The following is a 23,901-nucleotide window of genomic DNA, read 5'->3' on the forward strand; positions in this document are numbered from 1 at the left end:
TTGCGTTAATTTAAAGGCGCGTCTATACGCGAATTACATAAGACTGCAAAAACTGGATTCACCACACCGGTTAATGACAAAGTTTAACAGGAATGTTCAACTAATAAAGTTGCAAACCGCTGTACAATGTTACAGTCAGCGCAATGATTAACAAAACGCAGTTTACATTTCAACAATCCGACCAATTCAGTATGTGTAATGTATTGAAACTGCTTATCGGTATCAAAATAAAGGTTGAGATTCCTTTGTATATATACATTTATATATTGTTCAAATTGCGTTAAAATGTTATGACTCAGTCTAGTGTTGTTATATAATTCTTTTTGAATAAATCATATATACCAACTCATTTACCGAATTCCTAACAGAAAATAATTTAAATGACCACATTATTTCCTATTTTCTGTATTAAAATGCGATAAAAGCCAGTCTTTATTACGATATGTGACTATCGACTGGCCGCCTTTACAGTAGTTGTAAAACTTGATTCATAATCGGGGAGGCGGCGCAAGTCAACGATTGGCCGATAGGAGGAGCTTAAACCGTGAGAACTCTTTATAAATATCTATTTCTCGACGTATAGAGTATACTCAACTGAGCTCACGTGTGAAGTATTTACTATACTACAAACGAACAAGTATTACATTGCTACAGTGAAGAAGACATTGACTAAAACTAAGAGTTTGAAATTATATTGGAATTTACGATTTTGAAAAGGAATTGTTCACATTTGGACCTTAAACGACTTTACATATTTAAACGTAAGTGAGACTGATGAAATACGATTGATCTGGCATACCACATCTGTTATCGCATTAATGATAATGTCATATTTAGGAACAGTACTACTTGAAAATTATAATATGAATTTCATGATAAAAGTATATGTTTTTTATGCCTTACATGCTTATTTTAAGAAGATATATAAAATGAATTAAAAACTCGAATTAGTGACAAGGTTGGAACAACGATGATTTATTTTTACCTTACTTTACTTGGACTGTTGCTGTGGCTAGTTTGGTTATAGAAGGTATTAGTCACTCAGATTAACAGTGAAAGTTTATTGTGGCTACCGCCTTAAATAGCAGTGGTATTGGATAGACAAAGCGACCAATAACTCAATGTTTAACAATCATTTCCTTAATTGTTCACTTCAAACGGTTATGAAAGGAAACCTAGTATCTTTTTATCGCAGACAAACACCTTCAGTTACTATCAGTAGCTGAAATCGTGGAGGGACAGTTGTATTTCTGTTATTCATTATTATCTTTATGTCCCATAACATTGGTTCATAGTAAACCTTTGACTGGGAATTTCCCACATGAAAGCACAACGATCGTGCAATGGTTAAACTAATACTTTAAAACGCCTCACATGTGGTTATGGCTATTTGATCACTAATGAATTCTTAAATGCCAAAAGACAGAATGGTATGATTCCTTGAAATGACATTCAAGGCTTTTTGAAATGTTAAGGTGTTAACCGCTTAATCGTTTCTTTTGTTTTTGAATGGTATCGACGTGTGGAATAATATGGTAGTCATTGGGAAGAATGTTAAACATTTTTCGATCATAAGATAAAGCAAATGCCTCAATAATGTTTCATGTTTTGATTGCATGTTCCTTTTTTTCTGATTTCAGAGATATTAATAGCCAGCAGAATGGTAGCCGTATCGGTGTATCTGGGAGTTATTCTGGTCGCTCTGGTCCTCGCCTATTGTAGAATCTTCGCCCGCAGAAGGTAATAGTCCTCTTATTTCGTCGTATCCTGCATTTTACAATAGCCCGTCATATTGCATAATATATCGCCTAAATCACCGCTCCTGTTAACACCTAAGACATGACTTGGCCCTAATTATAGTCACGCTGACCTCATCAAGGGTAATTCATTATTGCAGTTTAACATACCAGACTGTCCAAAAATTAATTATTTTGTAATTCACAAAATACCATTACATGTATACCAGACAACTGCTTGTCATCTCATTGTTAATGGTGTCAATTCGCTTGAATCTAAATGAACTTCTAATGTTATCACATTTATTTTCAATATCTCCTTCGTGTTTTTTAGGCGAAAGAGCGAGCCCGCACTTGTCCCAGGCAGTTTTCTGTGGGGAAATGGAAAGGATTTTGCAGAAAATGCAGTCGAATTCATCCACAAGTCTACTAAAAAGTTTGGTGATATTTTCACAATACGCCTTTTAAATCAGCACATCACGATCATTAGTGACCCACACTCGTATGAAAGAATGTGCAAGGAGAAAACTTTCGACTTTGATCCAATTCAAAAACAGGTTAACAACAACGTGTTTAGTTTCCAACTGATAGACTCTAAGAAAATGATCAAAGAGGCGTCAAAAAAGGTGAAGGGACAATATTTATTTGCCAACATGAACAATTTCTCCAACCACTTGCGGGAATCTTTCGCCGATGCTACATGTAATCTGCCGATGACGGACGGCTGGTGTCGAGATGGTCTTCGATCCTTCGGTTCCAGAACGATGTTCCGCGCAATCTTCAGATCCATCTTCGGCAAGGAGAAACCAGAAGATGTTTTCGAGCCGGTGAACGTCTACCAAAATTTTGATGTGTTTCACAAGTACTTCAACTTCTTGTGGCTTGGACTGCCAATCAAGCTATTTCCGAGCGCCTGCAGGGCCTTGGATGTTCTTGTCAAGATGCCCAAATCTGACGAGATTCTCGAAAGGTCAGATGTGTCAGATTACATCAAATACTCAACAGAGTTCATGAAATCCCATGGACAGACGGAGTCGGACATTATTGGACATAATCTTGTGTTCCTGCACGTGAACTACAACACATTCCGCGTGTCCTACTGGCTCATCTACTACCTGATGAAGTACCAAGATGCTCTACAGGCCCTTCGACAGGAGATTAATGAGTTTGTTGAGACAAAGGCCTCTTTCTGTGATCCGGAAGGACCCGTAGAACTAACCCTAGCTGAGCTCGACAAACTTCCAGTGCTTAGTAAGTATTACTGTTTTCCTGCTTATTAATTGTAACATTGTTTAATGTATACGATTGAATGCTAATGTCAGCGAAAAGGAGATCACGAACAAAAAAGAATATATCTATTGATTTAACTTAAAGAGAGTACCTCCTTTAAGCGTGAAATAGGGGCATTTAAGCATGAAATCGGTGGTATTTAAAACACGATGATGCCTACAAGGCTGCCGTTATGTTCGCTGTAGAAAGTAAATAGGAATAAAATACCATCGGCAAAACACTGCACTTAAATAGTTCGGGAACATTAATAGTCTGCGTTTGTCTTCCACTATGTCAGTAATTGTTATACGACTTTAAATGACTAGGACACTGTAACCTATACGCATACAGCATAACAAGCATTTAAATTACATATCTTTGCGTTTTCAGACAGCGTCTTGAATGAGACTATTCGATATACCAGCGGCGTATTCATGGTGCGGGCGGTGACCGCTGACACTGACTTCTGTATGGAGAATGGTCAAACTTACAAGTTGCGCGCCGGCGACCGCGTGGCCATCTACCCTCCTGCTATCCACAAGGACCCAGAAATCTTTGAAAATCCCCTGGTAGGTTTCTTACTTAGATCTAAACGGCCGCGTTTGTATTCGGAAGTAAATTTGATAAAATACGAGTTTAAAGTTTATATGTTGAGTAATTCACATCTTATGTTGATGACACGGTTGTCAGGTAATTCTCAGTAAAGGTACGTAAACGTTATAATGTTACTATTGTTATTTTATTTCCTAAACTCTTCAATGCTACGTCGTCACTTTATGTCAGTGATTATAAAATTACTTTCATGTATTTCCAGGAGTTTAAATATGACCGTTTCGTCGATGCAACATTCTACAAAAATGGACGCGAGTTGAAGAATCCTTTGTTGGCTTTCGGTTCGTTGTGCCCCGGGAAAAAGCTAGCGATGACTCAGGCAAAGTGGTTCATTTTCAACCTTGCTCACAATTTTGACTTTGAAACAGTGGACGGCCAGACATGTGAACCGGATGTGCATTATCATGGTCATGAAATTTTGCCACCAACAAGAGACGTTGAGATCTTGTACAGAAGGAAAGAAAACAGGCGGCCTGTTGAGTTTGTGCAATGAGCGCCGCCGCGTTCTCCAGTATGGACATCAGTAAATCCCATCCACCCTCGCAACTTACCGGGGTCAGGAGGCTCCAAACTGCATCATAAACCGCGGGAACTGGGACATAACCCGCGAGCAGCGCATGCGCGATGCACCAGGGATGCCCCGCACTTGTTTTTGTTATGTTCTAAATTATATTTTGGTACACATTTATAATATGTTTGTTAGGGACTGTTAAACTTACGATTTGTTGTAAATGCGTCTGCAACAAGTGCTATGATTGTTAATTTATTACATTTTACACGCGTTATTTTGTATAATAATTCGCCAAAATGTGTTGTTTGTATGTATTTAAGCATGAATGTGAAACACTGTTAAATGAGAAAACGGGTCACGTGCTAATATTGTATATAATGATTGTAAACTTCATATCCTCATAAAGATGAAATTATCACATGTTGAAATGCATAGTTTTCTGTTTAATAGTGTACATTCTGTATAAACTGACCATGCGTTTACTGTGGCATTTACCCAACTGTTCACAAACCTTGTTCAACTGTCAAAGTGCTACATTTTACTTGACATCAACTATTTATTTCTTTATTTATTTATACTTTTCATTTTTATACATTATTTACCATTGTTAAAACATTTAAGTACTAAATGAATTCCTGGTAGTCTGCATTGTAAATCATAAAAGCCTGAAATTGTTATTCATTTTAAAGAATTTGAATTCTAATATTTACTGTTCGACGAACACACGGAACAGTGTTATATCAATAAATCAAGATACATTGTACATTAGATATGTATCATCTGTATCAATCATTAGATCCAATTCACTTAATCATATATTGAAATTAGTTCGTTCTCGCCAGCACCATTTGTCATATGTAAATAATCATCGTATTTATTAAATCATTTATTTCCCCTACACGTCAATAATAGAGACATCTCCACATTCCTTATGATGTTAAACATCTTTTGAATTAAAGGAATACATAGATTGTTTCCTGTTATTTTATTTTTTAATCCATGTTATACTCTGTTTTATGCTTCTTCAAATTATAATATTGATTCATTTAGATTTACTTGGATCTGACATTTTTTTTTTAAATCCTATGAGAAAAAAGTTTAAGAACGTGCATTAAAATGAAAAAAAGAACATTGTTGAACTCACTCTTCATGTAAGACGGCAATAGTTTGTAATTCTATGATGTATATTGTTATAATGTTGTGATCAAATGCTATGTGATTCGGTTGGTGCTTTGTCCGGAGATATGAAGAATAAAATGCATTGAATTGAACACGATATTTATTGTTTGTCGCGAACATGGTCCGTCAAGGGATTAATGGCGGAGGTAACTCTCATAGAAGAGAGAGGCAACGTGGACCGTACTTGAATCTTGGAGGTATAAAAAGCAAAAATCTTGAGCTGAATCGTTCATCTTGCTTGCAAAATAAATGGCTTATACTGCAAGCATTCAGCGAATATTCAAGTTAATACATATCACGACTTATATCTATCTATGATCTCCTGTTATTTACAGAATTGTATTTTTAAATCAAATGTTACATCAAATGTTACGAAAAAATACACTTACAAATTTATAAAAAAAAGAAAATATACAATGATAGCTAGAAGTTTTCACTGAACGGTAATGGTATCAAAGCGATTCATAAGTATTAACACGCCATGTTACATTCAATGAAAGGTTTACTGAAATGACTGTAGACGACCATTTCCCAAAACAAAGTAGTATTGGAATCATGATTTGTAAGGAGATCGGCCTTTTCGGTATTTATATAATGCGAATGTAACATCATGATAAAAAACTGTGCAAACGAGAAATGTTATAATGTTTGAAGTAATTGCATAATGCAGTGAAACTCTTCATTCAAATCACGCCATGGCGCGATACTGGGTTAGTGTGCTAGAAAAAATACACACGAGCTTGGCTTCCGGTAAATAGCTGAACTTGGTCCCGTTCTACCTGTGGCTAAAACAGTCCATGAGCCCAGCTGTCCGGCACATGTGGCAATACGGTATTCGAGAATTAAAATGCCAAGGAGACCCTGCATCTGGTTGAGATTTCGCTACATCAAATCAAAATATCACTCCAAATGGCAAAGTTCAATACTTCATCATAAACTACAAAATAATATTCATATGACTCAATATCATTTATTTCAAAGTTGGATCGATTGGAATTTTGATATGATGAAATAACGTTTATTAACTTTCCTTAAATGTTAAATCGTTATAACGCAAAGTCATTGTAAACAAATTAACAAATGCACCTTTTTCACAGAAACTATTTTTCGGCGATTAAACGCGCTGAAGTTGAAACAATCTTTTTGTAAAATCATATCGCCCGTACCTGATATTATAATGTAATTTCACACAAAAAGAGGAAACATACGAGCAAATGTCATGTGTTCATGTAATTTGTGGACACATTTGTTCTGCATTATTGGTATATCTTTAAACTCAGCCCGTAACAATTTAATAAGGCATTCTTTGGGCTGATCAAATAGGGGAGAAATGGGTGACTGAGCCAACGCCGCTACTTGATACCGCAGATAGCCGATCTCATTTTATTTACAATATTGCTTTTATTTGTGTACTTCAAATGTTACATCAAATGTTATAAAACAAGACACACTTTACATATTTCGAAAAAAGACATTTAACCTTTATTATGTATGAAAAAGTGAAAAAAGAATACATGAACATTTTTCTTGTTCCTTTCTGATATGTCGGCGACATTTTTCATGTTCCTTGCCGTAGCGTCGGCGACTATATTTTTTCTTTCATACTGTTGGGACGGCGATATTTTTCTTGTTCCCTACTGTTGGGTCGGCGACAGTTTTCTTCTTTCATACTGTTGGGACGGCGATATTTTTCTTGTTTCATACTGTTGGGTCGGCGACATTTTTCTTGTTCCATACTGTTGGGTCGGCGACATTTTTCTTGTTCCATACTGTTGGGTCGGCGACATTTTTCTTGTTCCATACTGTTGGGTCGGCGAAATTTTTCATGTTCTTTGCTGTTGTGTCGGCGACATTTTTCATGTTCCTTAATATTGCGTCGGCGAAATTTTGTTTTGTTTCTTCCCATTGAGTCAGCACGGCAGTTTTCCTGTTTCTTGTTGCTGGGCTGGCCACATTTTTCTTGTTCCTGTCTGTTGGGTCGGCTACAAGTTCCTTGTTCCTTGCTGTTGGGTCGGCGCTACAGGTTCCTTGTTTCTTCCCGTTGCGTCGGCAAGGCTGTTTGGTCGGTGCGACAGTTGTATTATTCCTTATCGTTGGGTCGGCAACTGATTTTTTGTTCCTTACTGTTGGGTCAGTGACAGTTTTTTAATTCCTTACTGTTGGGTCGCTAGACAGTTTTATTGTTCCTTGCTGTTGAGTCGGCGCGACAGTTTTATTGCTCCTTGCTGCTGGGTCGGCGCGACAGTTTTATTGCTCCTTGCTGCTGGGTCGGCGCGACAGTTTTATTGGTCAATGCTGCTGGGTCGGCGCGACAAGTTTTATTGCTCCTTGCTGCTGGGTCGGCGCGACAGTTTTATTGGTCAATGCTGCTGGGTCGGCATGCTAGTTTTATTGTTCATTGCTGCTGAGTCGGGAACTATCCACTGTGGAAACATATTCAAACAGTCAGGGTTGCTATCTTTTGAAGACAGGTGCTATTATCTTCTTTCATTACTTGTTTTCAAAAGCATGAAATGTTTGACTCCTTCGTACTTCACAGAATTGTTAACATTTGCCAATTATGAGCACTATAGCTAGCGTTCTTCAGAAAACAAGGATCTTTGTGTTGTAAAACCTAGAACAAACTATATCAAAAATACATTTGCCTATAAAGCAATGAAAATTTGGAATTCTCTTCCTACATACATTAAATGTCAAGATAAGCTACCAGCCTACATGCATTTAAAGTCTACTTATTGGCAGAATAATATTATCACTTATGAAAAAAAAATCTTGACACTTTATTTAATTAACATTATAATAAATAGTTTATTGTTTACATGAATTGTGTTTATGTACGTATATGACATTCTTGCAACAACTTGTAATGGATACTACCAAATGTGTAAATGTTGAAAATATATCGATTGAATGTGGTTTTACTGAATATATCTACATTATTTACAGGATGAAATTATTGTAATTTATAATCATCATATTAAACTGAGTGTGTTTGTCGAAGAAATGTTGAATACATGTATAAGTATGTTGAATTACATGAGAAAAGTATGATAGTGATAGTGTGATTGTATGTTTTGTATGTTGCTTAATATGTAAGTCAGTATATGTGTTTTTGTAATACTTTTTGTGTGAAGGCCATGCTGGAAATAAGTAGTATGTCTGTAATGATTGTACACTTAGTATGTAACCTTCGTTGAATAAAGTTGTTTTTGTTATTATTATTATTATTATTATTATTATTATAATAGTCGGCGCGACAGTGTTGTTGTTCTTGCTTTTGGGTGGGCGCGACGGCGACAGTTCTATTGTTCCTTACTATTGGGTTGGCGACAGGTTTCTAGTTCCTTACTATTGGGTTGGCGACAGGTTTCTAGTTCCTTACTATTGGGTTGGAGACAGGTTTCTAGTTCCTTACTGTTGGGTTGGCGACAGGTTTCTAGTTCCTTACTATTGGGTTGGCGACAGGTTTCTAGTTCCTTAATATTGGGTTGGCGACAGGTTTCTAGTTCCTTAATATTGGGTTGGAGACAGGTTTCTAGTTCCTTACTATTGGGTTGGCGACAGGTTTCTAGTTCCTTACTATTGGGTTGGCGACAGGTTTCTAGTTCCTTACTGTTGGGTTGGCGACAGGTTTCTAGTTCCTTAATATTGGGTTGGCGACAGGTTTCTAGTTCCTTACTATTGGGTTGGCGACAGGTTTCTAGTTCCTTACTATTGGGTTGGAGACAGGTTTCTAGTTCCTTAATATTGGGTTGGCGACAGGTTTCTAGTTCCTTACTATTGGGTTGGCGACAGGTTTCTAGTTCCTTACTATTGGGTTGGCGACAGGTTTCTAGTTCCTTACTATTGGGTTGGCGACAGGTTTCTAGTTCCTTACTGTTGGGTCGGCGATATTTTTCTTGTTCCATACTGTTGGATCGGCGACAGGTTTATAGTCGGCTTCATTTTACTTGTTCCGTACACTTGGGTCGGCGATATTTTTCTTGTTCCATACTGTTGGATCGGCGACAGGGTTATAGTCGGCTTCATTTTACTTGTTCCGTACACTTGGGTCGGCGATATTTTTCTTGTTCCATACTGTTGGGTCGACGACAGGTTTATAGTCGGCTTCATTTTACTTGTTCCACACACTTGGGTCGGCGATATTTTTCTTGTTCCATACTGTTGGGTCGGCGACATTTTTCTTGTTCCATACTGTTGGGTCGGCGACATTTTTCTTCTTTCGTACTGTTGGGTCGGCTTGATCTGTCTTGTTCCATACTGTTGGGTCGGCGATTTTTTTCTTGTTCCCTACTGTTGGGACGGCGACAGTTTTCTTGGTCCATACTGTTGGGTCGGCGAAATTTTTCTTCTTTCGTACTGTTGGGTCGGCTTGATTTGTCTTGTTCCATACTGTTGGGTCGGCGATTTTTTTCATGTTCCCTACTGTTGGGTCGGCGACAGTTTTCTTCTTTCATACTGTTGGGACGGCGATATTCTACTTGTTCCATACTGTTGGGTTGGCGACATTTTTCTTGTTCCATACTCTTGGGTCGGCGACAATTTTCTTGTTCCAAACTCTTGGGTCGGCGATATTTTACTTATTCCATACTGTTGGGACGGCGACATTTTTCTTGTTCCATACTGTTGGGTCGGCGATAGTTTTCTTGTTCCATACTGTTAAGTCGGCGACATTTTTCTTGTTCTATACTGTTGTGCCGGCGATTCTTTTTTGTTCCATACTGTTGGGTCGGCGTCATTTTCCCTGTTCCCTACTGTTGGGTCGGCGACATTTTTCTTGTTCCATATTGTTGGGTCGGCGACATTTTTCTTGTTCCATATTGTTGGGTCGGCGACATTTTTCTTGTTCTAAACGGTCAGGTCGGTGCGACAGTTTTAATGTTCCTTGCTATTTGGACGGCGACAGAATTTCTTCTTCCTTACTGTTGGATCGGTGACAGTTTTCCTGTTCCTTGCTATTGGGTGGGTGAAATTGTTTTTTTATTAGTTTTGCTATTTCTATCAATATAGTATCTACTTCTGATGTTTACATTTTTACTCGCATTATACACGTCACAGAGTTTAAATCGTCATTATGGTTTTTCTTTGCAAACAAATATTTTTCATCGTATTTTTTTAATAATTCATAAAAAAATATTTATGGGATATATTCATAAAAAGGTACATTATCTTCGGATTTTAACTAAATAAGTAATTTGATAATGCATCTTTAATGTAGTCAGAATACAAACATGCGCTATGCCTTTGTGGGGCGGTTTTTTCCCTGATAAATTAATTAATAAAATTGGGATATACTCGTACATTTATTATACAGAAAACGGGATTGCGATTTTAGAGGTTGATGCCCGTCGCATTAAAGGTGTAGATACACTATCTCATGACCAAGTTATTTACGCCAGGAACTATTTGTAGCGGTATAGAAGAATGAATGTATCATGGACGGGTACATACCGATAAAACAACTTTTAACACAAAACATCACATGATCTCTTTTATTTATTATTTCAGTACGTTTTGATTAGCTGTTGTGTTGAGACAAATAAAGAGGAGAAAGGACAGTCATGTTCAGTGAGAATGCATTTGGTTTAAATAACGTTTTCGACGTCTTTCTATTGGCATGTGATCTTGGTTACGTGGGTACTTTATGCTTATTAACCCTCGAGTAAAACCTATTCAACAAGCAGCTTGAAACATAAATTTGTCCAACTGGCCAAGTCTTAAACACAAGTTAAAGAAGATGACCAGGCGAGACTGATCTTTCCATGGTATCGTTGACCTGTCAAGGGGACTCACGACCTGCTGTCAGGAGTGGTAATGGGGGCTGTCAAGTTCCCCTGCTCCTCTGGGTCAAAGTGTGTATCCGCCTGACAGCCGGCGAGCGGTTCATAACGGTCAGTTGCTGACAAACGATGACGCAATATTAACGTAACATTTAATAGGAAAACGTGACAAAAGCTAATTGAAAAAGTCACCATACAATATAAGGTTAATACGTCAATTTAACGGTACTCTTTATGATGACCAATTTCACTGAGGTGACAAGGGACATGAAGCTTTAAAATTGCAGCCCTAGTTTTACAATTGTATGTATTCTAGTGTCTGCTGACAGTGCAGAACTGCCACTTCTCTCATATTCTTTAACAATGCTTATTTTCTAAACTGGCAACAACCATTGGATTTAGATTTAGATTTTTTTTCTCTTTGCGTACATCAATTTACATTTATTAACAAGACTGAATTGCAAATTACAGTACACCATAAGACAATATTTACCACTTGACAATTCTCCCTTGACGAACAAACAGCTGGATTTCTCCCATACTCTTTTTTATTATTTTTTACACACGCATTCATACATTACGTATATTAAAGTCGTTTAATAGATGTGTATATAAATGCATTAATTTAATATAGTGCATAAACGCGTGTAAAAAAATCGATATTATCGTATATTTTTTAGGTACTCGCTCATGCTTTTCCTGGAAATGCATCTTAAACCCTTACTTTATCATAATTTTTTCTAAGATATCGAAATTGCAGAAAAAAATACAAATTTAGTATAAAAAAGTATTTTGGGTTTAGTGGCGTGCGAATCCACGCCGGTAAAGTGAAGAAAAACTAGAACCCTGGCGCCCATACCACAAGGCCACTGGGGGCAAGATATTTGAGCTCTGAACAATACATTGATAACATCATGTGATAATGCAAATCAACCAATCACGCAACAGAAACGCTGTATTTAAGTGGTTATTAGCGTTGTTAACGCTAATGAAAATTGTAGTCTTCAAAGACGATATTTAAGCAAGTATCAACTTGTGCTGACGAATTACAGCTTTTAGTATCTTAGTTTTAATACTCCTAATGATTTGCCACAGTTTATTTCATCATACCAAAAGTGCATTTTACAAAAAAAACATGAACGAGTACCTTAAACAATGTATTTCAAGTTTTCAAATTATTAGACGACCTCACGTGACTTTGTTCTCGTGATGTACGTGAAGACTCTTGTGTGGAATTTGCGTGTTTGTTTGACCAAGAAAACAACCAAACAATACGATTACAAGTCAATCCAGCACGCCACAACAGTAGTATTTGGATAAACATTCACGAACAATATATGGACGTTGAAACAAGAAAGTTGTGACGAAAACATTCAAGTTTCTTTGTAAATCCGGACTCAGATTCAAATGAGTATCAAACCATTTTTGAACTAACACTAACCGACTATCTACTTGCGTCCCCGTCAAACATACATCATATATACTCTTCTCATCACACAAACGAAACAAAATGTCGAGAGAAAAAAACACTGCAATTAAGGGATAAAGAAGTATATTAGCAACATTAACTAGACGTAGAGTAAAGAAAATAAAACTAATGATATAGTGCATATACCTCATATACACTACCATGATAACGGCCACAGCTGCTTATAAACGATGCTTATTTGATATTTTAAAGGGAAAAAAACACCTGACGATCTATATTTGGTATTTTAAAGGGGAACGAACCCTGAAGAGGTCAAAAAGCGTTTGCTACTGTTGACGATATATATACACAATACATGTGTATATCAAAACCATTAAACGCTTTAATCTTGTGTGAAGAGAAGCAGTTATTCATATATGTTTCTAAATATATCAATAATATAAAAGAATTAGATAACGACTGGTCGTACATTTCATGAAATAATTTGCTTTATTATATTACATACAATGTGTACCTGGTCAATTCGAAATTACATCGGTTTTCTACATATCGTGACAGGATCAGAACACTACCAGGTCCAAAAGTATGGACAATGGCCTCACCAGCATACAATGAATTTACACTTATATTTATGGTTTCGAAAGTTTTGATAGTATATCCAAGCAAGTTTACATACGAGTTCATAGTTCATACATTCAATAAAGTCAAGCATCTGTAGCATCCAGAGGATCTATGTCAAATGAACAGCACCGTAACGCTTACATAGATGATATCAGTCATGCCAATCATGGATATGACATTTAGGCAAAAACAGTAAATGACGAGATATATATTAGAATGAACAAAAGTAAACATGAACTATTTGTACTATTCTTCTTAAAATAAAGTACTACTGCAGCGAAAATGTCTGTTCATATCTTTACATTTGAGACAACTTTTAATTCCTCTCATTTAATTAAGTATATTGCTCCTCGTTTTCAATTTGTATTGTCCAATGACTGTGTAAATAATTTTTCTCTTGATTATAGAACTTGAAACTGCATTTATGTGAGGCTCTGTAACAAGCAAGGCGTATGTGTGGCTCTCTAACCAGCACCTTGCATGTGTGTCTATGTAAGCAGCATGGCGTATGTGTGGCTCTGTAAGCAGCATGGGGTATGTGTGGTTCTGTAAGCAGCATGGCGTATGTGTGGCTCTCTAACCAGCACCTTGCATGTGTGGCTCTGTAAGCAGCAAGGCGTATGTGTGGCTCTGTAAGCAGCAAGGCGTATGTGTGGCTCTGTAAGTAGCATGGCGTATATGTGGCTCTCTAACCAGCACATTGCATGTGTGGCTCTGTAAGCAGCAAAAAGTATGTGTGGCTCTGTAAGCAGCATTGCGTATGTGTGTCTCTGTAAGCAGCAAGGCGTAAGTGTGGCTCTGTAAGCAGCAAGGCGTAAGTGTGGCTCTGTAAGCAGCAAGGCGTATGTGTGGCTCAGTAAGCAGCACCTTGCATGTGTGGCTCTGTAAGCAGCAAGGCGTATGTATGTCTCTGTAAGCAGCATGGCGTATGTGTGGCTCTGTAAGCAGCAAGGCGTTTGTGTGCCTCTGTAAGCTGATAGGCGTATGTGTGGCTCTGTAAGCAGCAAGGCGTATGTGTGTCTCTGTAAGCAGCAAGACGTATGTGTGTCTCTGTATGCAGCCTGGCGTATGGGTGTCTCTGTAAGCAGCAATGCGTATGTGTGGCTCTGTAAGCAGCAAAGCGTATGTGTGTCTCTGTAAGTAGCATGGCGTATATGTGGCTCTCTAACCAGCACATTGCATGTGTGGCTCTGTAAGCAGCAAAGCGTATGTGTGGCTCTGTAAGCAGCATTGCGTATGTGTGTCTCTGTAAGCAGCAAGGCGTAAGTGTGGCTCTGTAAGCAGCAAGGCGTAAGTGTGGCTCTGTAAGCAGCAAGGCGTATGTGTGGCTCAGTAAGCAGCACCTTGCATGTGTGGCTCTGTAAGCAGCAAGGCGTATGTATGTCTCTGTAAGCAGCATGGCGTATGTGTGGCTCTGTAAGCAGCAAGGCGTATGTGTGCCTCTGTAAGCTGATAGGCGTATGTGTGGCTCTGTAGCAGCAATGCGTATGTGTGGCTCTGTAAGCAGCAAGACGTATGTGTGTCTTTTAGCAGCATGGCGTATGTGTGGCTCTGTAAGCAGCAAGGCGTATGTGTGTCTCTGTAAGCAGCAAGGCGTATGTGTGTCTCTGTATGCAGCCTGGCGTATGGGTGTCTCTGTAAGCAGCAATGCGTATGTGTGGCTCTGTAAGCAGCAAAGCGTATGTGTGTCTCTGTAAGCAGCAATGCGAATGTGTGGCTCTGTAAGCAGCAAGGCGTATGTGTGTCTCTGTAAGCAGCAATGCGAATGTGTGGCTCTGTAAGCAGCAAGGCGTATGTGTGGCTCTGTAAGCAACAAGGCGTATGTGTGGCTCGTAAGCAGCAAGGCGTATGTGTGGCTCTGTAAGCAGCAAGACGTATGTGTGGCTCTGTAAGCAGCATGGCGTATGTTTGGCTCTGTAAGCAGCAAGGCGTATGTGTGTCTCTGTAAGCAGCACCTTGCATGTGTGGCTCTGGAAGCAGCATGGCGTATGTGTGACTCTGTAAGCAGCAAGGTGTATGTGTGGTTCTGTAAGCAGCATGGCGTATGTGTGGCTCTCTAACCAGCACCTTGCATGTGTGGCTCTGTAAGCAGCAAGGCGTATGTGTGGCTCTGTAAGCAGCAAGGCGTATGTGTGGCTCTGTAAGTAGCATGGCGTATATGTGGCTCTCTAACCAGCACATTGCATGTGTGGTTCTGTAAGCAGCAAAGCGTATGTGTGGCTCTGTAAGCAGCATTGCGTATGTGTGTCTCTGTAAGCAGCAAGGCGTAAGTGTGGCTCTGTAAGCAGCAAGGCGTATGTGTGGCTCAGTAAGCAGCACCTTGCATGTGTGGCTCTGTAAGCAACAAGGCGTATGTGTGTCTCTGTAAGCAGCATGGCGTATGTGTGGCTCTGTAAGCAGCAAGGCGTATGTGTGCCTCTGTAAGCTGATAGGCGTATGTGTGGCTCTGTAAGCAGCAATGCGTATGTGTGGCTCTGTAAGCAGCAAGACGTATGTGTGTCTCTGTAAGCAGCATGGCGTATGTGTGTCTCTGTAAGCAGCAAGGCGTATGTGTGTCTCTGTAAGCAGCAAGGCGTATGTGTGTCTCTGTATGCAGCCTGGCGTATGGGTGTCTCTGTAAGCAGCATGGCGTATGTGTGGCTCTGTTAGCAGCAAGGCGTATGTGTGTCTCTGTAAGCAGCAATGCGAATGTGTGGCTCTGTAAGCAGCAAGGCGTATGTGTGTCTCTGTAAGCAGCAATGCGAATGTGTGGCTCTGTAAGCAGCAAGGCGTATGTGTGGCTCTGTAAGCAGCAAGGCGTATGTGTGGCTCTGTAAGCAGCAAGTCGTATGTGTGGCTCGTAAGCAGCAAGGCGTATATGTGGCTCTGTAAGCAGCAAGACGTATGTGTGGCTCTGTAAGCACCATGGCGTATGTGTGGCTCTGTAAGGAGCAAGGCGTATGTGTGTCTCTGTAAGCAGCACCTTGCATGTGTGGCTCTGGAAGCAGCATGGCGTATGTGTGACTCTGTAAGCAGCAAGGCGTATGTGTGGCTCTGTAAGCAGCATGGCGTATGTGTGGCTCTGTAAGCAGCACCTTGCATGTGTGGCTCTGGAAGCAGCATGGCGTATGTGTGGCTCTGTAAGCAGCATGGCATATGTGTGGCTCTGTAAGCAGCAGCTTGCATGTGTGGCTCTGTAAGCAGCATGGCGTATGTGTGGCTCTGTAAGCAGCAAGGCGTAAATGTGGCTCTGTAAGCAGGACCTTGCATGTGTGGCTCTGGAAGCAGCATGGCGTATGTGTGGCTCTGGAAGCGGCAAGACATATGTGTGGCTCTGTAAGCAGCAAGGCGTATGTGTGGCTCTGTAAGCAGCATGGCGTATGTGTGTCTCTGTAAGCAGCAAGGCGTTTGTGTGTCTCTGTAAGCAGCAAGGCGTATGTGTGTCTCTGTATGCAGCCTGGCGTATGGGTGTCTCTGTAAGCAGCATGGCTTATGTGTGGCTCTGTAAGCAGCAAGGCGTATGTGTGTCTCTGTAAGCAGCAAGGCGTATGTGTGGCTCTGTAAGCAGCAAGGCGTATGTGTGTCTCTGTAAGCAGCAATGCGAATGTGTGGCTCTGTAAGCAGCATGACGTATGTGTGGCTCTGTAAGCAGCAAGGCGTATGTGTGGCTCTGTAAGCAGCAAGGCGTATGTGTGGCTCGTAAGCAGCAAGGCGTATGTGTGGCTCTGTAAGCAGCAAGACGTATGTGTGGCTCTGTAAGCACCATGGCGTATGTGTGGCTCTGTAAGCAGCAAGGCGTATGTGTGTCTCTGTAAGCAGCACCTTGCATGTGTGGCTCTGGAAGCAGCATGGCGTATGTGTGACTCTGTAAGCAGCAAGGCGTATGTGTGGCTCTGTAAGCAGCATGGCGTATGTGTGGCTCTGTAAGCAGCACCTTGCATGTGTGGCTCTGGAAGCAGCATGGCGTATGTGTGGCTCTGTAAGCAGCATGGCATATGTGTGGCTCTGTAAGCAGCAGCTTGCATGTGTGGCTCTGTAAGCAGCATGGCGTATGTGTGGCTCTGTAAGCAGCAAGGCGTAAATGTGGCTCTGTAAGCAGGACCTTGCATGTTGGGCTCTGGAAGCAGAATGGCGTATGTGTGGCTCTGGAAGCGGCAAGACATATGTGTGGCTCTGTAAGCAGCAAGGCGTATGTGTGGGTCTGTAAGCAGCACCTTGCATGTGTGGCTCTGGAAGCAGCATGGCGTATGTTTGGCTCTGTAAGCAGCACCTTGCATGTGTGGCTCTGTAAACAGCAAGGCGTACGTGTGGCTCTGTAAGCAGCATGGTGTATGTGTGCCTCTGTAAGCATCATGGCGTATGTGTGGCTCTGTAAGCATCATGGCGTATGCGTGGCTCTGTAAGCAGCACCTTGCATGTGTGGCTCTGTAAGCAGCAAGGCGTATGTGTGGCTCTGTAAGCAGCATGACGTATGTGTGGCTCTGTAAGCAGCAAGGCGTATGTGTGTCTCTGTTAGCAGCAATGCGAATGTGTGGCTCTGTAAGCAGCAAGGCGTATGTGTGTCTCTGTAAGCAGCAATGCGAATGTGTGGCTCTGTAAGCAGCATGGCGTATGTGTGGCTCTGTAAGCAGCAAGGCGTATGTGTGGCTCTGTGAGCAGCATGGCGCATTTGTGGCTCTCTAACCAGCACCTTGCATGTGTGGCTCTGTGAGCAAAATGGCGTATGTGTGGCTCTCTAACCAGCACCTTGCATGTATGGCTCTGTAAGCAGCAAGGCGTATGTGTGGCTCTCTAACCAGCACCTTGCATGTGTGGCTCTGTAAGCAGCATGGGGTATGTGTGGCTCTGTAAGCAGCATGGCGTAAGTGTGGCTCTGTAACCAGCAAGGCGTATGTGTGGCTCTGTAAGCAGCAAGACGTATGTGTGTCTCTGTAAGCAGCATGGCGTATGTGTGTCTCTGTAAGCAGCAAGGCGTATGTGTGTCTCTGTAAGCAGCAAGGCGTATGTGTGTCTCTGTATGCAGCCTGGCGTATGGGTGTCTCTGTAAGCAGCATGGCGTATGTGTGGCTCTGTTAGCAGCAAGGCGTATGTGTGTCTCTGTAAGCAGCAATGCGAATGTGTGGCTCTGTAAGCAGCAAGGCGTATGTGTGTCTCTGTAAGCAGCAATGCGAATGTGTGGCTCTGTAAGCAGCATGGCGTATGTGTGGCTCTGTAAGCAGCAAGGCGTATGTGTGGCTCTGTAAGCAGCAAGTCGTATGTGTGGCTCGTAAGCAGCAAAGCGTATATGTGGCTCTGTAAGCAGCAAGACGTATGTGTGGCTCTGTAAGCACCATGGCGTATGTGTGGCTCTGTAAGCAGCAAGGCGTATGTGTGTCTCTGTAAGCAGCACCTTGCATGTGTGGCTCTGGAAGCAGCATGGCGTATGTGTGACTCTGTAAGCAGCAAGGCGTATGTGTGGCTCTGTAAGCAGCATGGCGTATGTGTGGCTCTGTAAGCAGCACCTTGCATGTGTGGCTCTGGAAGCAGCATTGCGTATGTGTGGCTCTGTAAGCAGCAATGCGTATGTGTGGCTCTGTAAGCAGCAAGGCGTATGTGTGGCTCTGTAAGCAGCAAGGCGTATGTGTGGCTCTGTAAGCAGCATGGCGTATGTGTGGCACTGTAAGCAGCATGGCGTATGTGTGTCTCTGTAAGCAGCATGGCGTATGTGTGGCTCTGTTAGTAGCATGGCGTATGTGTGTCTCTGTAAGCAGCAAGGCGTTTGTGTGGCTCTGTAAGCAGCATGGCGTATGAGTGGCTCTGTAAGCAGCAATGCGTATGTGTGGCTCTGTCAGCAGCAAGGCGTAAATGTGGCTCTGTAAGCAGCATGACACATTTGTGGTTCTGTAAGCACTAAGCAGCAAGGCGTATTTGTGGTTCTGTAAGCAGCAAGGCGTATGTGTGGCTCTGTAAGAAGCAAGGCGTAGGTGTGGCTCTGTAAGCAGCAAGGCGTATGTGTGGCTCTGTAAGCAGCTATGCGTACGTGTGTCTCTGTAAGCAGCAAGGCGTATGTGTGGCTCTGTCAGCAGCAAGGCGTAAATGTGGCTCTGTAAGCAGCATGACACATTTGTGGTTCTGTAAGCACTAAGCAGCAAGGCGTACGTGTGTCTCTGTAAGCAGCAAGGCGTATGTGTGGCTCTGTAAGCAGCATGGCGTATGTGTGGCTCCGTAAGCAGCATGGCGAATGTGTCGTTCTGTAAGCAGCAAGGCGTACGTGTGTCTCTGTAAGCAGCAAGGCGTATGTGTGGCTCTGTCAGCAGCAAGGCGTAAATGTGGCTCTGTAAGCAGCATGACACATTTGTGGTTCTGTAAGCACTAAGCAGCAAGGCGTATTTGTGGTTCTGTAAGCAGCAAGGCGTATGTGTGGCTCTGTAAGAAGCAAGGCATATGTGTGGCTCTGTAAGCAGCAAGGCGTATGTGTGGCTCCGTAAGCAGCATGGCGAATGTGTCGTTCTGTAAGCAGCATGGCGTATGTGTGGATCTGTAAACAACATGGCGTATGTATGGCCATGTACCAAACTAAAAATACCAAAGGGATGTAAACTATTTCAAGAGGCATTAAGATTGCCAAAGCCACTAACGTCGGTTGTTCTATCAAATACTTTCGTCAACAGTAAGCTTAATGTCAATTTGACATACATTGTCTAATATTGATCTCAACGAAACATACATCTGAATATTCTATTTAATATGTAGTTTTGTTCATTCAAACACTTTTTGTACATTTATGTGTTGTTTAATGTTTGAATCATAAGGTGATTTTTATTGATATTTTCAAGTCCAGAAAGTTTATCATTTTAATTAGCTTCTTGCACACAAGATGCAAATTAGCCTTTAACTTTTCGGAAACAAACCTTTAACGAAGATATATTGGCAATTCAACATTTCCGTGTTAATGAAATGATTGTCAAAGGCAATACATAAATCAGATGTAAAACTACATAGATAGTGTAGATATATATTTAAAGATTTATAGTTTATGTTTAGTTTGTTAAATATTTCGAAGATATTGCTGTCAACGTTGTACATTGACATGGCATTGCTTCTTGAAACACCAGAGCCACGGTGCACAACAAGGGCAAAACATCAGTTCAAAGGCTATTAGGCTAAACTTTTAAAGTTCAATCTACCTATAAAAATATGTTTTCATACAATACAAACCTTGCTCTTTTCTTTCAACTCGTCAATATATGATACGTAGCAAATAATGATGTTTGCATTTTGTGTGAGCAAATGACAATCAAGGATTTTTCAAATTTTCTGTTCGAAGTACGCATGCTATTTTCATAAGGTCGCCAAAATTGAAATATAGATAAACACCAACGTGTATATACGACGTGATATATGACGTCATATATGCTACGTCGGAAGGCAACATTTTGCTTAAAATGAAAACTTAAATCAAAGATAACTTTTCTTTTGCTACACCATTCTAAATAAACAGAGGGCAGTCTATGCCGCTTAAAGAGCCCCGGCTTCGTTTTATTACCGACGTTTGATAAGGTGATTAGTTTCATCAAACTCTTCGACAAACTTGTTTCCAAATTAATGTTTTGACAGTGCTCATCAGACGGCCGTATTGTGAAAATGTTTGTCGAAGTGTTAAAAGAAACAAAACTATCAATCAAACTCTGGTAAATGACCGAAGGCGGGGCTCCGTGAGCGGCGAAGACTGCGCTATGTTTCATTTAAAATGGTGAAGAAATAGTCAAGGTAACTTTGCTTAAAGTCTTCATTCGAAGCAAAGTATTGCCTTCCGAAGTAGCATTTATGACGCAATTTATCACGTCATATACACACACTGAACATGTGATTGGTAAAAAATAACAATTGAAATTTTCACCTGCGTTTACACACACTGCAGCTACTTCCTTAAGATAAAAAAATAGTAACTCACTTTTGAAACGGCAAATATTTTTTCAAAATAACCATCAGATATTTTAAAACAACTTGATCTGTATCTATATATTTTTTTCTATTATTAATTAATTAATTAATTAATTAATTAATTAATTAATTAATTAATTAATTAATTAATTAATAATTAATTAATTAATTAATTAATTCATTCATTATGCATTCATTCATTCATTCATTATTCATTTATTCATTATTCGTTCATTCATTCATTTATTCATTCATACATTCACTCACTCAAGAGCGAGCGAGAAAGTTCCCGTTGAATGCCTGAAACGGTCTGAGTGTAATGGCAATATTAATGTTCTGTATATCGCCGATGACAACGAAACCAAAGCTATAACATTAATTTCAATGTTCTCTCTTTAAAAGCGAAATCTTAACATGATAGATACCCCGAGTAAGAGCTGTTCGTGACGACGCCGAGTGTTGGAAATACACGTTTAAGTCAGTGCCCTACACCTAAAGTTGGAAGATACCGAACTGCTCCTTGTAGGTCAGGTTGATGACAGAATAAGCAACCACATCCTGTGGCTCCTCGTTGTTGCTAACATCTGCAGATTAAGCGATTTGTATTCAAACACATAATGTAGCTCCCGACGACAGGCATGAAACGGCCAAGTCTACCACAAAAAAATGCTATAATACATTTCAGACGACAAAAATACGTTAACATGTAAATATCATTGTTTCAAGTCAATAATTACACCCTAAAACGTTAACATGTAAATATCATTGTTTCAAGTCAATAATTACACCCTAAAACGTTAGGAGTGTGTACGTCGAGTCATCCTTGACAAAACCAAACAAAACAGTTCACGAGTGTGCACGTTGAAATTTTTACAACTTGTTTTGAAGTTTTCCTTTAAAGTACTGCAGTTGAAAGCATCTTAGAATAGTTGAATTATCCTCCACATCACTTGCATCGAATATTTACGGTAGTTTGCGATGTTTTCATAACAAATTGCTCAACCATATTTTCTGGCATGCCTTGTTTGGAAAATATTGTGTGAATGTTCTGAAAAAGTGAAACGTTCTCAAAGAAAATAAGCACAATTTCGGAAAGGTTATGAATTTATGCGGAAGGCTAGGTCTGTTATTTTGCAGTGAGTTAATAATGTATAACTATCCAAAATAACTTTTTATGCTCTTTTGCCCTCTACTTCCTGTACGTACTTTACCCTTTACCATTTGTGTTGCCCCCCCCCCCCCCCCCCCGTTATTAAAAAACATTCGTAAATGTCATAAGCACACTTTCATTTCTATTAATTTGACTTTTTGAAATTTAAAAAAAAATCGAATTAAGGAAGTTAAAGGTTCATAATTTCCTGATTTATATTTCAGTGTGGATTTAACCAAATGTATTTCAAGGTTTAAATGTAGCTCATTTGTATGACGATAAATCAGATCTTGAATTGTATGAAATTGGAACTCCCATGATGCTCAGATGTTTGATGGTGTGGGCTCTTAATATGTTTTATTTATTTCTTTGTTTATACCCGTAGCCTTTGACTGGTAAGGTTTATAGCATATAGTTATTTCAGCAAACATTAAAGTAATGTCGTGATTTGACATCATAAAAGTTTGCAGTGGATCAAAGGTAAATCATAGACAATCACCAAAATGTTCAGTCGTTTTGTTTTGTAAAAGGAATGATATATTACAAAAGTAATCTTCAACATCAACAGTCCTTTCTTTATACTCCGAGCAATGGTCCAATTTTCTTTCGGCTGTCCTTTTTAATTTAAGTTTCTTTATGTCGTTCATTGCACGCACAGATCGAGAAAAAAGTAAATTTAATTGGAAACTAACACGCAAATTCCAGTCTTAAAATCAAGAAGTCATTAATTTATATCTGCATACTTTCTACGCTGTTCTAAACCTTGAAAAATTGAAATGAAAAGTACTGCAGTGATAAAATAGGTATTTCAAATATTTCTTCTATCACTATAGAAAAATGTCCATATGTTATCATAATTTTCAATAAACAACTCAAATAACAGTAATTGTTATTAACACCTGCATTTTTCGATGGTTGCCTGCAAGACTGTACTATTTGCATATATTCAAAGGACTTACCACAGTGTTGCAGTCATCCCTCAAAATGCATGCTTCAATAAACCACTTTCTAACTATGCACATTATCAATCAACGATTCAAATCAAGTCGATGACGCTCAGTTAACATACACGGTCTTCATCAAAGAAATTACAATGGTGAAATATCTGGCATTTTGGCCTCTAGTCATTTATGTTTCCTGACAATGTATCAATCTTGCTAAATGGTTAATTACAAATGTTGGTTTCCTCTATACAGCTCTTGCATTCGTGATGAAAGTATATATAAAAACGTACAATTTAGTGTTTAGGAAACAGAGTCTTAATAAAGCATCATACTACTAATGCATTCTGGTAGAAATTCTTCTGTAGCAAAATATGTTTCCTGTCTCATGACATTGTGTGTGTGTGACACTCTTTGGGAGTCTATTAGGCTTTAATCCCTGTACTTAACAGGTAATACATATTTGACTGCTTGAAATGTTCTCGATATATTCAAATATAATCCATATCCCTTGGGTTTTGTTTTTTTTCAGTGAAGTGTGTTTGACTAAATTATCGAACTAAAGGATGTGAAGTCGTTTAGATTTTTTGGTCGTGAAACTGTAGTTTCAGTTATATTATTTGTGTTGTTGTTTTTAATTCAGTCAGAGAAAAAAAGTGGACACATTTCATTTTAAAAAGTCTTTTTGCAACGAATACACATATGCATTCATTCAGGAAAACATTAAACTAGATTTTTACTTAAAACAAACAAAATATAATAATCATAATA

At 39.8% G+C, this 23,901-nt stretch overlaps 2 protein-coding genes across 2 annotated transcripts; one reads left to right on the top strand and one right to left on the bottom strand.

Annotated features, from left to right (window-relative positions):
• The first annotated feature begins 612 nt into the window (after nt 1-612).
• LOC128217726 (cytochrome P450 7A1-like) lies at nt 613-5,399 on the top strand. Its single transcript, XM_052925075.1, has 5 exons — nt 613-761; nt 1,641-1,740; nt 2,071-2,987; nt 3,396-3,574; nt 3,820-5,399. Exons 2-5 carry the CDS (start codon nt 1,661-1,663, stop codon nt 4,108-4,110), a joined length of 1,467 nt encoding a protein of 488 aa, XP_052781035.1. The 5' UTR covers nt 613-761; nt 1,641-1,660; the 3' UTR covers nt 4,111-5,399.
• Nucleotides 5,400-7,005: 1,606 nt separating this feature from the next.
• LOC128217461 (uncharacterized) lies at nt 7,006-9,215 on the bottom strand. The gene is made up of 2 exons (XM_052924616.1): nt 8,624-9,215; nt 7,006-7,430 (listed from the first exon to the last, which is right to left on the bottom strand). Exons 1-2 carry the CDS (start codon nt 9,213-9,215, stop codon nt 7,006-7,008), a joined length of 1,017 nt encoding a protein of 338 aa, XP_052780576.1.
• Nucleotides 9,216-23,901: the final 14,686 nt, after the last annotated feature.

The sequence above is a fragment of the Mya arenaria genome, chromosome 14 (genome assembly GCF_026914265.1).
Source record: "Mya arenaria isolate MELC-2E11 chromosome 14, ASM2691426v1".
Classification (NCBI taxonomy): domain Eukaryota; kingdom Metazoa; phylum Mollusca; class Bivalvia; order Myida; family Myidae; genus Mya; species Mya arenaria.